The 14,008-nt window shown below is 41.1% G+C and overlaps 2 protein-coding genes across 5 annotated transcripts; both read left to right on the forward strand.

The window, feature by feature from the left end:
* Nucleotides 1-1,569: 1,569 nt before the first annotated feature.
* slu7 (SLU7 homolog, splicing factor) lies at nt 1,570-8,466 on the forward strand. Of its 3 annotated transcripts, none has more exons than XM_042074909.1 (15): nt 1,570-1,673; nt 2,156-2,315; nt 2,454-2,607; nt 2,721-2,801; nt 3,435-3,599; nt 3,750-3,818; nt 4,773-4,904; nt 5,231-5,328; nt 5,419-5,486; nt 6,021-6,160; nt 6,544-6,705; nt 6,875-6,979; nt 7,092-7,166; nt 7,253-7,375; nt 7,584-8,466. In XM_042074909.1, exons 2-15 carry the CDS (start codon nt 2,161-2,163, stop codon nt 7,761-7,763), a joined length of 1,707 nt encoding a protein of 568 aa, XP_041930843.1. In that variant the 5' UTR covers nt 1,570-1,673; nt 2,156-2,160; the 3' UTR covers nt 7,764-8,466. The 3 variants fall into 3 exon arrangements, with proteins under 3 accessions (XP_041930843.1, XP_041930844.1, XP_041930842.1); XM_042074910.1 differs by having other exon boundaries at nt 1,631-1,653; XM_042074908.1 differs by having other exon boundaries at nt 1,635-1,777.
* A 48-nt stretch (nt 8,467-8,514) lies between these two features.
* Nucleotides 8,515-13,724, forward strand: c1qtnf2 (C1q and TNF related 2). Of its 2 annotated transcripts, XM_042074950.1 has the most exons (4): nt 8,515-8,600; nt 9,129-9,200; nt 9,448-9,699; nt 12,488-13,724. In XM_042074950.1, the coding sequence occupies exons 2-4, from the start codon at nt 9,146-9,148 to the stop codon at nt 13,120-13,122; spliced, it is 942 nt and encodes a 313-aa protein (XP_041930884.1). In that variant the 5' UTR covers nt 8,515-8,600; nt 9,129-9,145; the 3' UTR covers nt 13,123-13,724. The 2 variants fall into 2 exon arrangements, with proteins under 2 accessions (XP_041930884.1, XP_041930885.1); XM_042074951.1 differs by lacking the exon at nt 8,515-8,600 and having other exon boundaries at nt 8,617-9,200.
* The last annotated feature ends 284 nt before the right edge of the window (nt 13,725-14,008 follow it).

Below are 14,008 nucleotides of genomic sequence, written 5' to 3' on the forward strand. Positions count from 1 at the left end.
ATTTTGATCCTTAATACAGACAGCCTAGCTTTGCTCTCTGTCAAGTGATACATTTGTAGGTTGAAGGCATTCGTCTTAAAACTGGCCTACATGGAACTATGTGTGTGTGTGTATAAACAGTTAAAGTAGGAGTGAATGTGTGCTTTTTGTTATATTTGACCGGGATAAGCCCAAGAGTAACTGGTAAGAGTCTCACTACTGATTCAACATTTTTTTTTTAATTAATAAAACTATGCCTCGTCCTGGGTTATAGTTTATATGTCATGCCATCCGCATGGTTACAGTAGGCTGATGCCACTAAAATTTTGGCAGGAGACAGAAGCGTCATTATGCAACTGTTTCTCCATTGGCAGAGAACTGCAAGCTGTTCTCACTGAAAGCTATGACATCCTGGCACGAGGATACTGATGGATGGAACACATGCTGACACAATCATTTTGTTTTACATGCCATGGTTGTGTCACAGGGTTGTGTAATATCTTTACTTCATTGGATCATAAAAACTTTCCAATATCTCTTTACAATAACTCACACAATTAGTCTGATCTTAGCACACAATGCTAAGTAGAATGCACATTCACACAGAACAAAATTGCAATCAGCCAGACTGATGCTAAACCCATAATCTAATCTAAATAGTGATGTTTCCTCTTGACAGATCGTCTGAAGCTCACTAAATCAATAAGGTTTTATATTTTAATATCTGTATCTTGTACAAAATAACTAAGTTTTAGGTTTAAACAAGTCAAAGTCAGATGTCCAAGACTAGCAAATGTGTGTAATTTCTCTTCAAGGAAATATTTTAAAAGGACAGTCTCATATATCTTAAACTTAAACTGTTCACCATGTTGTTAGTCGCTTTGGTTAAAAATGTGTCAGCCAAATGTAATGTAATGTAATGTAATATATCAAACAAAATAACCTCAATTTAAAACCTCATATAACCTCACTTAAAAACACCCTTCATATTTCTGTATGCGACACACACTTTGCTGGTGGTGGTAAATCAACAACAACACAATCAAACACTCAGGAACACAAACTTCTGTCTGCCTGCATGCCCGCCTCAAACTAATCAGAAGAAAAGCCCACTGAAGAAAAACGATCCTGTTCCCAAATCCTGCAGAATGTGTAGCCTACATCCATGAGTTTTTTTGTCTAACAGTCCTACCCATTTAGCACTAAAACTGACATTTCTTACTACCAAAGCATGAATAGCACTGAAGAATAGTTCAGTACCCGATACATTCTAAAGTTCAAAATGTTTTCATTTTCCCTGAAAAATGCAAAAAGCCTTCAAACTAGTCTGAATGTAGACTATTCAAAAGTTTCCATTCCATCTGGTGCGCATTGCATTTTCCATTGCATTTGTTATGATTACAAATTGCACCATTGCACTTGCTACTAATCAAACTAAAGGCTCTTATTCAGTGGGCTTCAAAGGCTTTGACGATAGCTCAGCTTTTATCATTTCTTAAAGTTGTATATGGTAGCCTACATAATGTATATTTCCCCTTGAGAATAACGTATTTCCATAGACTGTAAAAATACCAGTTATTTAAACTTTTATTTTGATATATTTTTCAGCTTGCTGTCTAGTTCCCTGCTGCCTAGTACTTCCGGATCATGGGAGCCAAAACCTTGTAAACACAGGTATTGAGGACGTGTTCTAGGTAATTGTCAACTGCTTTATTATTAGGTTCACAGTTACTTGGTCGCCATCTACATAAACTCAATATATATATATGAAAGTTTACGACTGATCAGATGGAAAATGGTAATGCTTATTTAATTTCAACCGAAAAAGCGGTCACTCAACGTGATGGCAAGCTAACTTAATGTAGCTAAATAGCTAACAACTTATCTGCGTATACATATTTGGCAGCCTGCCTAACAGCCCAAATGGCCTAAAAAGATAATGTTACGTTTCATATATTCAAGAATAAGCATACACAGTATAAACTCAAAGACCGCTCCTTTGAGCTTGGCTCAAAATTAGTGGAATGCTAATTAGTGTCTGTTTACTGTTACGTTGGCTAAACAGCTAAGTTAAACAGACTACCTACCACTAGCTCGTTTAAATAACGTTAATTGTAAACGGTCTTGTTTACAGTTTAAAACATTCATTAAAATATGTGTTCTGTGTTGTGTTAAGCGAAAATGATGCAGCAGGAACCAGCAGAAACTGGCCAAGAGGGGGTGGTGGGTCTGGAGGAGCCCAAGAAAATGACCCGTGAAGACTGGAGGAAGAAGAAAGAGCTTGAGGAGCAGAGGAAGCTGGGAAATGCCCCAGCCGAAGTGGATGAGGAGGGAAAGTAAGTTGTTACCTCCTTTAGAAGATGCACTGACTGTCCGAGGAGATGTAGTCCATACTGGAATGGCTTATTAATAGTTCTCAACTTAATCTCATCTCTGATTTATTTTTTTCATTTGTCATCTGCATCATCTTTTAGGGACATCAACCCTCACATTCCTCAGTACATTTCATCAGTGCCGTGGTATATCGACCCCTCAAAGCGTCCCACACTCAAGCATCAGAGGCCTCAAGATGAAGAAGAGGAGCAGTTTTCAAACATTGCGGAATGGTACAAGAGAGGAGTGCAGGAGGTTAGTGCCCTTCTTCCAAAATTAGAATAGAAATGCTTTCTTGGTAGCTCTGAGTTGTAACAATGTTGGAGATGGTCTGACAATATGCTTTTATTTTCAATGGCAATGAACAGAAATCAGTCAGCACGAAGTTCCGCAAGGGTGCATGTGAAAACTGCGGAGCCATAACCCACAAGAAGAAGGACTGCTTGGAGGTGGGAACAGCATTCACATATCACATAGCATGCACTTGATATGGGCATAGGGGCAATGATTTCTCCCCAAAGTCTGGACATGTTCTACATAGCTAAGTGTCCATCCAATTATTTAATGTTAAGCTTGAAAAATGGAATGATTAAAGGACAAGGACATTTTATGTTATGTTTTAAGGGGGAAAGATATTTAAACAAACAAACAAAAAAATCAAAGGAAGGGGGTAGATTATCTCTCGATTTACACAGGATAAATGTGACTTCGATTATGATCTTTCTTGTTTTGTTAACCTTGCCCTTGATTTATAACCTTGCCTAACAGTCTTTAGTCATTATTGTTGTTCACAGCCTAAATGTTTTTGCTGAGGTTTAAGATTGTATATTCATCTGTGCTCATAACTATCCTCATTACTCCAATGTTTTTAACGGTATCATAGAGGTCCTTTATCTGTGACCAAAATCCTGAGACTGATATGTTTAGAGGAAGAGATTCTCAGTGTTCCACTTCAAAACATTATTGGAATGGCAAGGACACTTTACTTTCATTGGCATAAATGGGATTGTGGTGACAGTCTAGAGGCCCACTATACCAGGTAAAACTGTTTCCAATTCATTTGTTATTTGCCTCCATAACAGCGTCCAAGGAAAGTGGGGGCCAAATTCACTGGCACAGGCATGGCTCCAGATGAACACGATCAAATCACACTGTCCCTGGATTATGATGGGAAAAGAGATCGCTGGAATGGCTACGACCCAGACGATCACATGCGCATTGTGGAGGAGTATTCCAAGGTTGACCTGGTGAGTGCTCTGTCCTGCAATGGGCCATCTCCCTCTCATTGTCCTCCTCAGATAAACCTCTGGATCATCCTCACTTCTCCCTTGATTTCTGGTGCTGTATTTGCTTTTGTTACATGAGGTATGTGTATTTCATGAAGTTTCTTTTAACAGGCAAAACGCACTCTAAAAGCACAGAGGTTGCAAGAGGAATTGGCATCAGGGAAGCTTGTGGACCAGATGGTAGGTTTTCGCATCAGATGACATTACCATAACAGTATCCTAAAAAGCTCTGTGATGTATTAATCCATTACACTTTGATAATGCAACACTCCTATTGTGTGTGTGTGTGTGTGTATATATATATATATATATATATTGTATTGTATTGTATGTTGGAAGCTTCTCCAACACACATATTGCACACTGCCCTCTCCCCACATACACAGCACACTATCCCATCTCCCCTGTCATCCCCCCAACACACACACCAAGACCCCTGGCAGTTGGGTTAGCCCCTTGAGCCGTGGATCTGCCCAAGGTTTCTTCCTTGGTAAGGGAGTTTTTCCTTGCCCCTGTTGCTCTTGGGTACTCCTTGTTGGTGCCCCCCACCCAATCCCAATCCTCCCCCACCTTTTTTATGCCCCCCCCCCATTAATGCACAAATAGGCTGACACCAGACATAATTTCACTGCATTTCTTACTTCCAGTAACTATATGCATGTGACAATAAACTTCCTTGTATCCTTGTATGTGTATATATATATATATATATATATATATATATATTTAACTATAAAGGTTGTCAGTGAGAAGACACTCTCAGAAGTGTCTGTACTTCCAGAGCATTAGTTCTATTCTGTGTAATGCTGATCCCCTTCCCATGTCCACGAAGAGGGCATGTTCTTTGCACAGCACTTTGAGGCAGAACTTTAGTATTTGAGTTTATCATGTAAATATGTGAATGCCTACCAGTTTTGTATGGTTCAGTCCATCTTACATCATACAAGACTTTTTTCTGTCCTGTTTCTTTTTCTATTTAGCATTTTACTGAGCTCAGTTGAGTAGGCTTTTCCAGTCATTTTTTTATTTAAAAGAAAAAGATTCTTATGTTCATACAATAAGTGCAACTCTTAAAAGCTGTGTGTGTGTGTGTGTGTGTTTTTATCTTGACTGATGTGATCTGGGTTGTGGCAGGAGCGGGAGCACGACAGCGAGGATGAAGATGAGGATAAGTACGCAGATGACATCGACATGCCTGGACAGAACTTCGACTCAAAGAGACGCATCACTGTCAGAAATCTGAGAATTCGAGAAGACATTGCTAAGGTACATTGTCAAGGACTCCTGGCTCCTCCCTGCCAATGTTTTTTTGTGTCAGTCTTCCTCAAATGTTCAAACAAACCTACTCAACCTTTATAGAACTGGCAAAAAAAAACATTTTAATATAAAAACTTATCTGAAATGCAATGACCCAATAAACATTAAGCGTATATGTATACCCTGCTCGCAGCGCAGTCCTTCTTCAATTTCCCCTTGGGGATTAATAAAGTATCTCTATCTATCTATCTATCTATCTATCTATATATTTTCATATTCCTACTTTCAAATGAGTAGGCTAATGAACTGTGCTACTTACTATCTCTCCTTTATAGTACCTCAGAAACTTGGATCCAAACTCGGCCTATTATGACCCCAAGACTCGAGCCATGAGGGAGAACCCGTATGCCAACACAGGGAAGAACCCAGAGGAGTACGTTTGGGGACTATATGGAAGCTCAGCGGCAGATAGTACTCCTGTCCTGTGGGTTTGCATGTTCTGACCATGTGCTTGGTATTGCAGGGTCGGCTATGCTGGGGACAACTTTGCGCGCTACACTGGTGACACCATTAACATGGCCTCAACACAGTGTAAGTGGCCCAGCCTCTTTCTCTTCACTTGGGTTTACTTACTTGAACACTTCAGTGAAATCGCAGGGTTGCGGACAGATTGCAGCCCATACGGATTAAAGTAATATAAATATTTGAAGAATGGACACGTTCAGACTTTATGGCATTGGCCACCGAGTAGGGAGGCAATACTTTCTTTCGCTCTCTCTTTACCATGCTGGTAAATCTGAACGAATTTGACCAGCCTACCTTGGTGCTCATGGTTTCTATAAAATGAACTGTAAAATGAATGTTTTAAAGCAGGCCGGTCTACTCTACTGACTTTTGTGTGTGCAAGTATCATAGAACTAGCTCAAGCGGCCGATTTACTGGACTTGGTTGTTTTATAATACAATCAAAAATACTTGGCCAGGCTTCTAATGACCTGCCTGCCTTTATTTGTAGCCACACCAGTCCAGTAAAATGGGCCTGTGTCTAATTGGGGCTCTGGCTTTTTTTTTTTTTTGAGGTTTTGCCATATGTGAACTGATAGCTGTCCTGTGTCTTCTCCATCAGTATTTGCCTGGGAGGCTTATGACAAAGGCTCAGAGGTGCACCTGCAGGCAGACCCCACCAAACTGGAGCTGCTGCATCAGTCCTTCAAAGTCAAGAAGGAGGACTTCAAGCAGATGCAGAAGGAGAGCATCCTAGAAAGGGTGAGAAACAATGGCCACACAGAATGACATGCCGACTTTACACATGGATGAGACAGTGTTGATACCAAACTGAGCTGGTGGGGGCACAGCCTGGGGAGATTGTCCAAACCATCTTGTCCAAACCTGATTTCTCAGAAAACACAGGATGATGGTCAAAAATGGTCATCCTTGTCATTGGTTAAAAAGCACATTAACTATACCTAACTCAAAAAGTGAAAGTTCTGTGAATTAATCGACACAATAGATATTTCAAGCACTCATTACTCCTTAAATAGGTAAATATAGACAAAAATACTTATGAGAGCAGTTTTAGACTATGTGCTGCCTGTTTTGTGAATCTTTTGAACTCACTACCATTCTGTCTGAATTGTATTGTGTTCTAGTATGGTGGTCAAGAGCATTTAGATGCCCCTCCTCGTGAGCTGCTGTTGGCTCAGACAGAGGAGTATGTGGAGTACTCACGTCATGGTGCCGTGATCAAAGGACAGGATAAGGCCATTGCCCGCTCCAAATACGAAGAGGATGTGCTCATCAACAACCACACAGTATGTCTTTCCACCTGCTCTTGGAATAGTAATTCTACAGATGTGCTGCTTCTTCATTATGTAATGTTTGACATTCATCCTAATTGGCACTGAGAATGGGTGATTCTATAACAATTCAATGTGTTCTGTGTAGACATAAGATGAAATGAAACTGTTTTCCTGTTCTCAGTGCATCTGGGGTTCTTACTGGAAAGATGGCATGTGGGGCTTCAAATGCTGCCACTCAATGGTCAAACAGAGTTACTGCACAGGAGATGCAGGCAAGAAAACAATGGTAAGTTTTCAAATGGTCTGCATTCACCTACATGTTGAATTAAAACACACTAGAATATTGCCAGTTTTGATGACATTTTGTGACACTGATGAACAATATTCTGGTTGCACAGAGCACCTCCTGTGTTCCATTTGAAGAAGGGCTGGAAGTTGCTGAGGAAGAGGAGATGCCAAAGACTCTCTTAGAGGTAGGCAACTCTGCTCTCTGCTCCTGTGTCTCATTGCTCATCTGCTTAAACATACTTTAACTCTAGAATGTAATGGATTTCACCAGCTTCACCAAGAAAAAATGAAGGACAAGAAAAAGAAGAAGAAGAAGGACAAGAAGCACAAGAAGAGGGACTCAGACAGCAGCGACGAGGAAGATGAGGCAAAGAAGAGAGAGAAACTCAAGAAGGTATGTTTATTTGGGTCTGATTTATCAAGCCCCTCAGTAAGCCCAGTTGTTGTTTTATTTCAGCATCTCTTTCTTGGAAACGGGAAGATACTGTAACAGCATAATAACAGCCTCATATGTTTCTGAATGGCCGGTTCTTGTGTGTTATTGTGTGTCATTCTAACCAAACCTTGTTCCCCTGTCTTGTCCTCTTCGTCTTGGTGGCCAGGCTTTGCTGGCGGAGGACCAGAGGCAGAAGGAGGTGGCGGAGATCATGCTGCTGGACGAGAGGAAGCGCCCCTACAACAGCCTGAAGGAGGTGCGGGAGCCCACCGAGGAGGAGATGGAGGCCTTCCAAATGAAGCGCCCCCGGGCTGACGACCCCATGGCCTCCTTCCTGTTCCAGTGAGCTCCGCTCTGCTGCCCGGCCACTACTCTTCTCCCTGCACTCCCAGCAGACGGCACAGGGAACGCACCACACTTTTACCGAACTCTGTGCTCCCTGTCGTGGATTGGAAGCCCTTGTAGTGCAACCAGCTGGTCGTCCTTACACAGTTGGCCATCTTTTGCTAGCCTTGCTTGAGCGGAACAACATTTTTGTCAAGCTGAATGGTTATCTAGTGTTTACCAGTGTCTCTCAAGCTCTATCAGTGGTCGACCAACTTGGTATAGATCTGTCGTCTTGTTCAGCCACCTTAGGTCACTTGGGCACTGCAAGAATGGAGCAAAGTCTTGCAAGTGTGAACCCATATAATAATATCTTTTATGTCAGATAAAAGGGATTCTTTTCTGCAAGTCTGCAATCCTGTCCAGTTTCCTACCTTGGTTGTTTCTCCATAGCAAGGAGACACTGTACTTTAGTACAGTAAGTACTAAAATCTATACAGTTTTTAATAATTATTTCAAACATGGACATATTGGTGTCGTTTTGTAGAGCTTATGATAAGGTCACTAATTTTGGCATTCACTATTTGTTTTGGTTTCCCATTCATCTCTGACAAATATGAAATTTTACTTTTATTTTAAGGGCTGTCTGCATTTATGTTTATAAATCGATATTGATTTTCCTCCTCAAGACTTGTCTGGTGAAATAAAACTTTTTGCAGAAACGATGTGCGCACGTTTGTTTATTTATCTTTGGGGGCGGGGGGCACTTGCCTCCCAACGCTTTAACACAGCTGTGATGCTTTAATGTGAACTTGAGCGGTAACAAGATGCAGACTTAAGACGCCTGAGAAAATATTTGGTAAGTTGCACTGTATTTTGGGAACTGTGCGTCGCCTTGTAAGCTGTGGCGTTGTATGTTCATTGCCTTAGCTTTGTTAAAAAAAAAAGTGCTTGACATCTGGCGTAGCTCGTTCGACTGAATACAACTAGGGACGTCTTGGAATTGTGTTCTAATGCATTGCTACAACGCCCCGAGATCTGAGAACTTTTAAAACATGTCAGGGCAGAACATTCGAGGGAGAGAGTTGAGTGAGTACACGTGTAGGCTAAGAAATCAATACGATTTTATTAATTTAACACATTAGATATGTGATTAGACAGTGTTTTGTATATGTTGGTAAACTGTTATTCCCCGCCAGGTTGGAACAAATTTGCGATTACATCATGGTGAAAGTATTGCCAGGGAGAGTATTATCGCTGTGGTAAAACAGATTGAGAGGGTTTGTGTACAGTGTGGTTGAGTAGGGGGAAAGCAATCATGTTCAGCTTAGTGTAGAGAAAGAAATCGCTGCAATCTATTTTCCATAACAATCTCCTGTTAAATTAGCTCATAGCCTTGTCATTATGGATCTACTGACGAGTTTTGGTCGGGATATTCCATGCAGTCCTCGAACATTGAGTAAGTTTTTTTCTTTTTCTTTTTTACAGAAATGAATCGCCCATTTTGCTCTTGCAACCATTACAAATGTATCTGTTTCATATGCAACTGGAACTAGGTTATATTATTGACTATTAGTTTTGATTTTGCCATAGTAATCCAACTTAATTACTCAGATGAATTATTAACTGTAGATGACTGCACAACTGGAGATCTTGTCAACCTTGCCTTGAGGTGAAAACAACACTCCTTTCTCTCTCTGTTGCAGTTGGCACCATACTCCGGCTTTGCATAGCTGTGTGCATACTGCCTCCCATCTCCTCTGACATGCTGTCATACAAGAGAGGACGCAACTTCACCATTCAATCCTCCCAGCTGGTGTGCAGTTATCCAGGCCCCCAGGGGCCTCCAGGTCAACCAGGGGCCTTTGGGCCTCCTGGCGTCATGGGCAGGATGGGCTCTCCAGGAAAGGATGGCCAGGATGGGAAGGATGGGGAGAAGGGAGAGAAGGGGGAGACAGGTATGACTGACTTTACAGCTATGTCATTTCTTTGCAATCATGTTTAAAATGTCTTTCTTTATGCTGCTGCCAGTGGCACTGCTATTTGCTGACATAACTGAAAAGTATTGAAGCAGATTTTGGTTAACCCTTAAAACATCCAGTTAATATATACTAGAGTTTCCTTTTATGAATATCACAAAACACACAAAATAATCAAAATTCAGATACCTGGGTTCTATTAGGATATTTGTGATCTACATAGACCTCAGGAGGTTCTGAAATATCTGAGTCAGTATTGCATTATTGTTGTGTTTGTCTTGTGGTGCAGAGTGTATGCTTCAATTTGTGGAATTCAACAATATATTTCTACCTGAAAATATACTGAGATCACAGTCTCAGTAAGTAGCTAGCTCAATTTTCTCAGGAGGATACAGGCTCTGACCAATTTATAGGGTTCCACTCTATGGGTCCTAGTTTGGGGCAAAAGTTCAGAAACAGCATCACCTTGTGATGTTATTTTTTTCAAGATCAATATAGCCTCTGTCAAACATCTCATCGAAAATTTATTTAGGCCAAGAGCATAACATGCAATCCGAAAGAATGATCTTAAGTTTTTACTGTAGGAATAAGTTTGGGGGTTGTCTCAGACAAATATCAAGATTGAAATGTCATCCTTGCATGGCTATTTTTATCCTGGTAAGAAACAGTGAGCTATAAGGTACAGTCTATGCATCCAGAGCTCGAGCAGAACCAAGCAGGTGAGTGAAGGCCTGTTTAGCTGAGCACTGGATCGACGGGAGAGACTGGACATACAGCGCCACTTTCTTACCATTTAAACTTATTGCCTGTGGCTAGTACCTCGCCAAAAATCAGTTGGTGTGTGTTACTAAAACCTTTCATAGATAAATAAATCAGGCAATAATGGTTTATGGCTGCATGTAAATGCTTCCAGTCAGAGAAGAATATGTGACCACTTCACGCCTATATCATGCTTTGCCAGAATTTGTTATTTATTGTCAGAGTTTAAGACAACATGCTTTGGCAGAATATCATTTTCGTTTATCGTTTTCACCACCTAACTAGGGCTCTGTAACTGCTTTTTGTTTTTCAATTCTGTCTAGATTGTAACAAATTAGATGTAGTCAGAGCTTGTAAACCTCACTCAAAATGTTTCAGCAGTAGAGTAAACAATTACTCAATGGTGAACTGGAATGGTTCGATGAAAATATCTATGTAAGAAAAGCGAACATAAATAAATAGCATATTTAATTCATTTTATAGTATTTATACATGTGCTGCTTTAAGTACATGGTGAATGAATAGAAACACAACTATTGTAAGCATTATAAGACCTCACAAAGAACAGGAATTTGATGGCCACAAATTATGTCATTATGTGGCTTGGCTGATCCTCCCTACTTGAAACCAGCCAATTCACATAGACAACATACTGTTGTGTCCACCAGTTATATGGCAGCTAATTGAATCGTTGGTGAAAATGTGTCCGGAAATGAGCATGTTGGCACTATTTTTAAAGATGGCCAACCATGCTGACTGGCTATAGCTAACCCTCCAAATCCTGACCCCTGATACAGATGCCCACACACACACACTCACACACAAGTATTCTTTCTATCTCTCTCTCACACACACACACAAGTATTCACACAGACACAAACACACACATACTGGTGCGCATGTACACACACACTGGCAGTGCACACAACTTTTTGCAGGCACACACATACATACACTGGCACACATACATATGTACATATGTACACACACACAAATAGATACACACAGTAAATGCACACAGGCAAAGGCATGTACACTGGCAATGCAGTTTGTACAGACACACACAGATATACACATGCACACACACACACACACACACACACACACACATATACATACACACACACACACACACACACACACACACACACACACACACACACATATACTCGTACATGAGGACATTCAGTTTCTGATTCAAATTACAAGGCAGCAATTGGAATATCTTTTAATCTGGAATGCCCATTTTCCCTATTCTGAATTGTGAGTGACATATTGGGTTGTTTAACTTGTCATGGTATGTCAGTGCATTAAAGGTGAAGTCAGCGATTGCGTAGAAAGTCTTGTTTGTTTATGTTTATATTTATTAGCAGACACTTTTGTCCAAAACAATGTACATTATATTTTAACCAAGGACCAAACAAAACACACCAGAGGTATAGCTCACCCCTCCCTTCAGTATACTCCACTCAGGGTTTGTTTTCGTTTGGGGGCAGGCAAACATTTGTTTGTTTCCAGTTTCCGAAGCCTGAGGTGCCTACAGAGACTGTTCCTCTTTACAGTGTACTCACGGAATGGGCAGCTAGCAGATGGTGGAGAGATGATTGCTGAATGTGACAAAAAATGCTATGGGCTTGAAAACGCATACAGTCACTGACAATAGCTAGCCTTTCATCTGTCCCATAGGGTGTGGGTCAGTTTTCCATGCTAGAGACGCTCGTGACATTTATGTAAAAGTGAATTATTAGGATTTTTCATTACCTGTCAAAATGACCACCAGTAGATCCGTCATACTGTCTGTTGTTTGCGGTATGCTACCTTGCAAATAGAGGGTTAACAATTGTTTTCTGCTTAGAACGGCTAAAAAGGGCCAGGTCCTACAAGTAGTTGAAGTCACTTGCTGTTGTTTGCCTCAGGGTATTTTCTTTGCATAGCAGGTGGCAACACCATGCAGCAGTCATACCATGTACATCTAGTTTATATGTTTGTTTGTGTTCGTTCTTTGAAGGAGATGCTGGTCGACCTGGAAATCCTGGAAAGCCTGGAACCAAAGGCCGTCTGGGGATAGTGGGGAAAGCAGGACCCAGGGGCCTCAAAGGTGTGCGAGGGGCCCTGGGTCTGGCTGGTGTGAGAGGAGGCAAAGGGGACACTGGAGACCCAGGAGAAGCTGGAGCCATGGGAGGGTGCAGCTGTGGATCAAGGGGACGGTCTGCCTTCTCTGTTGCAGTAACAAAGAGTTACCCAAAGGAGCGCTTGCCCATCCGGTTTAACCGCATCCTGATGAATGAAGGGGGCCACTACAATGCCAGCAGCGGCAAGTTTGTATGTGCCATTCCAGGTGTGTATTACTTCACATATGACATCAATTTGGCCAACAAACACTTGGCAATTGGATTAGTACACAATGGTCAATATAAAATCAGGACCTTTGATGCTAACACGGGCAATAACGATGTGGCATCGGCGTCAACAATTTTACGTCTGAAGAAGGATGACCAAGTTTGGCTGCAAATTTTCTACTCAGAACAGAATGGTTTATTTTTTGACCCATACTGGACAGACAGTCTCTTCACGGGATTTCTCATTTACGCTGACCAGGACTTTGATGTGGAGAGCCAAACAGCTGATGAAGGATCCAGATGATGTTGTGAATGGCATACTTTAGGAAATGATCAGTAGAGTGTAATATGCAGTAAATGAAACTTTGCACTGTCAGTGTATCATACAACAACAGATTTGCTTTTTGCTTACTAAAAAGTGTTGTGATTTTAATAGACCTACTTTTTAATAAGTATAATCTTGTTAGGACTGGCAGCATACATTGCTGCATCGTTAAAACACTTGCTAATAGAAGTATTATTTTATGTTGGACTAAATGTCACTGCAGTAATTACATGAAGACATGTCCCCATATTATGTCCAAATTTTAAATAGCATAATCATTCTTTTCACAAATAACACTCTATAAACATGCCTGCTTAGATATTGTGTTTTTCTTGTCTAGGCTTATGCTGTTAATATTTTGAAGCAGCCTAATCATTTTAAACATCCTATTGCAAGTCCAAAAGGCTGTTAGGCCTATTGTATTTTTGGACAAATCACAAAAGCTGTGTCTGAGAAAAAAAGACGGACACAATTAATAATTCTACATACTGGAAACTATATTTCTGCCACATTTGTTGCCACATGGACTCTCTCTCCTCCCACTCCCCTGACTTTGTAAAGTAAAACTCTTAATAGTTGAATACAGTGTGGAGTGCTCTGTCCAGTTTGTACCCTAGTGGTAGTTTCAGGAAATTAGGGGTACAAGGATACAAGGAAGTTTATTGTCACATGCATATAGTTACTGGATGTAAGAAATGCAGTGAAATTATGTCTGGTGTCATCCTATTTGTGCATTTATGGGGAGGGGGGGGGGGGGGTAAAAAGTGCAATTAAGTGGCAAGGACTGCATAAGAAAGGTGGGGGAGGATTGGGATTGGGGGGGGGGGGGCACCAACAAGGAGCACCCAAGAGCAACAGGGGCAAG

The sequence above is a fragment of the Alosa sapidissima genome, chromosome 20 (genome assembly GCF_018492685.1).
Source record: "Alosa sapidissima isolate fAloSap1 chromosome 20, fAloSap1.pri, whole genome shotgun sequence".
NCBI classification, from domain to species: domain Eukaryota; kingdom Metazoa; phylum Chordata; class Actinopteri; order Clupeiformes; family Clupeidae; genus Alosa; species Alosa sapidissima.

Bases quoted from the DNA above. Each gene is read 5' to 3' on its own strand.
- slu7 (XM_042074908.1), top strand. The intron at 2,608-2,720 runs GTTAGTGCCCTT...GGCAATGAACAG, and splicing joins ACAAGAGAGGAGTGCAGGAG to AAATCAGTCAGCACGAAGTT. The intron at 6,706-6,874 runs GTATGTCTTTCC...TCCTGTTCTCAG, and splicing joins TGCTCATCAACAACCACACA to TGCATCTGGGGTTCTTACTG.
- c1qtnf2 (XM_042074950.1), top strand. From the start codon at position 9,146: ATGGATCTACTGACGAGTTTTGGTCGGGATATTCCATGCAGTCCTCGA. The intron at 9,201-9,447 runs GTAAGTTTTTTT...TCTCTGTTGCAG, and splicing joins ATGCAGTCCTCGAACATTGA to TTGGCACCATACTCCGGCTT. The intron at 9,700-12,487 runs GTATGACTGACT...CGTTCTTTGAAG, and splicing joins GGGAGAGAAGGGGGAGACAG to GAGATGCTGGTCGACCTGGA.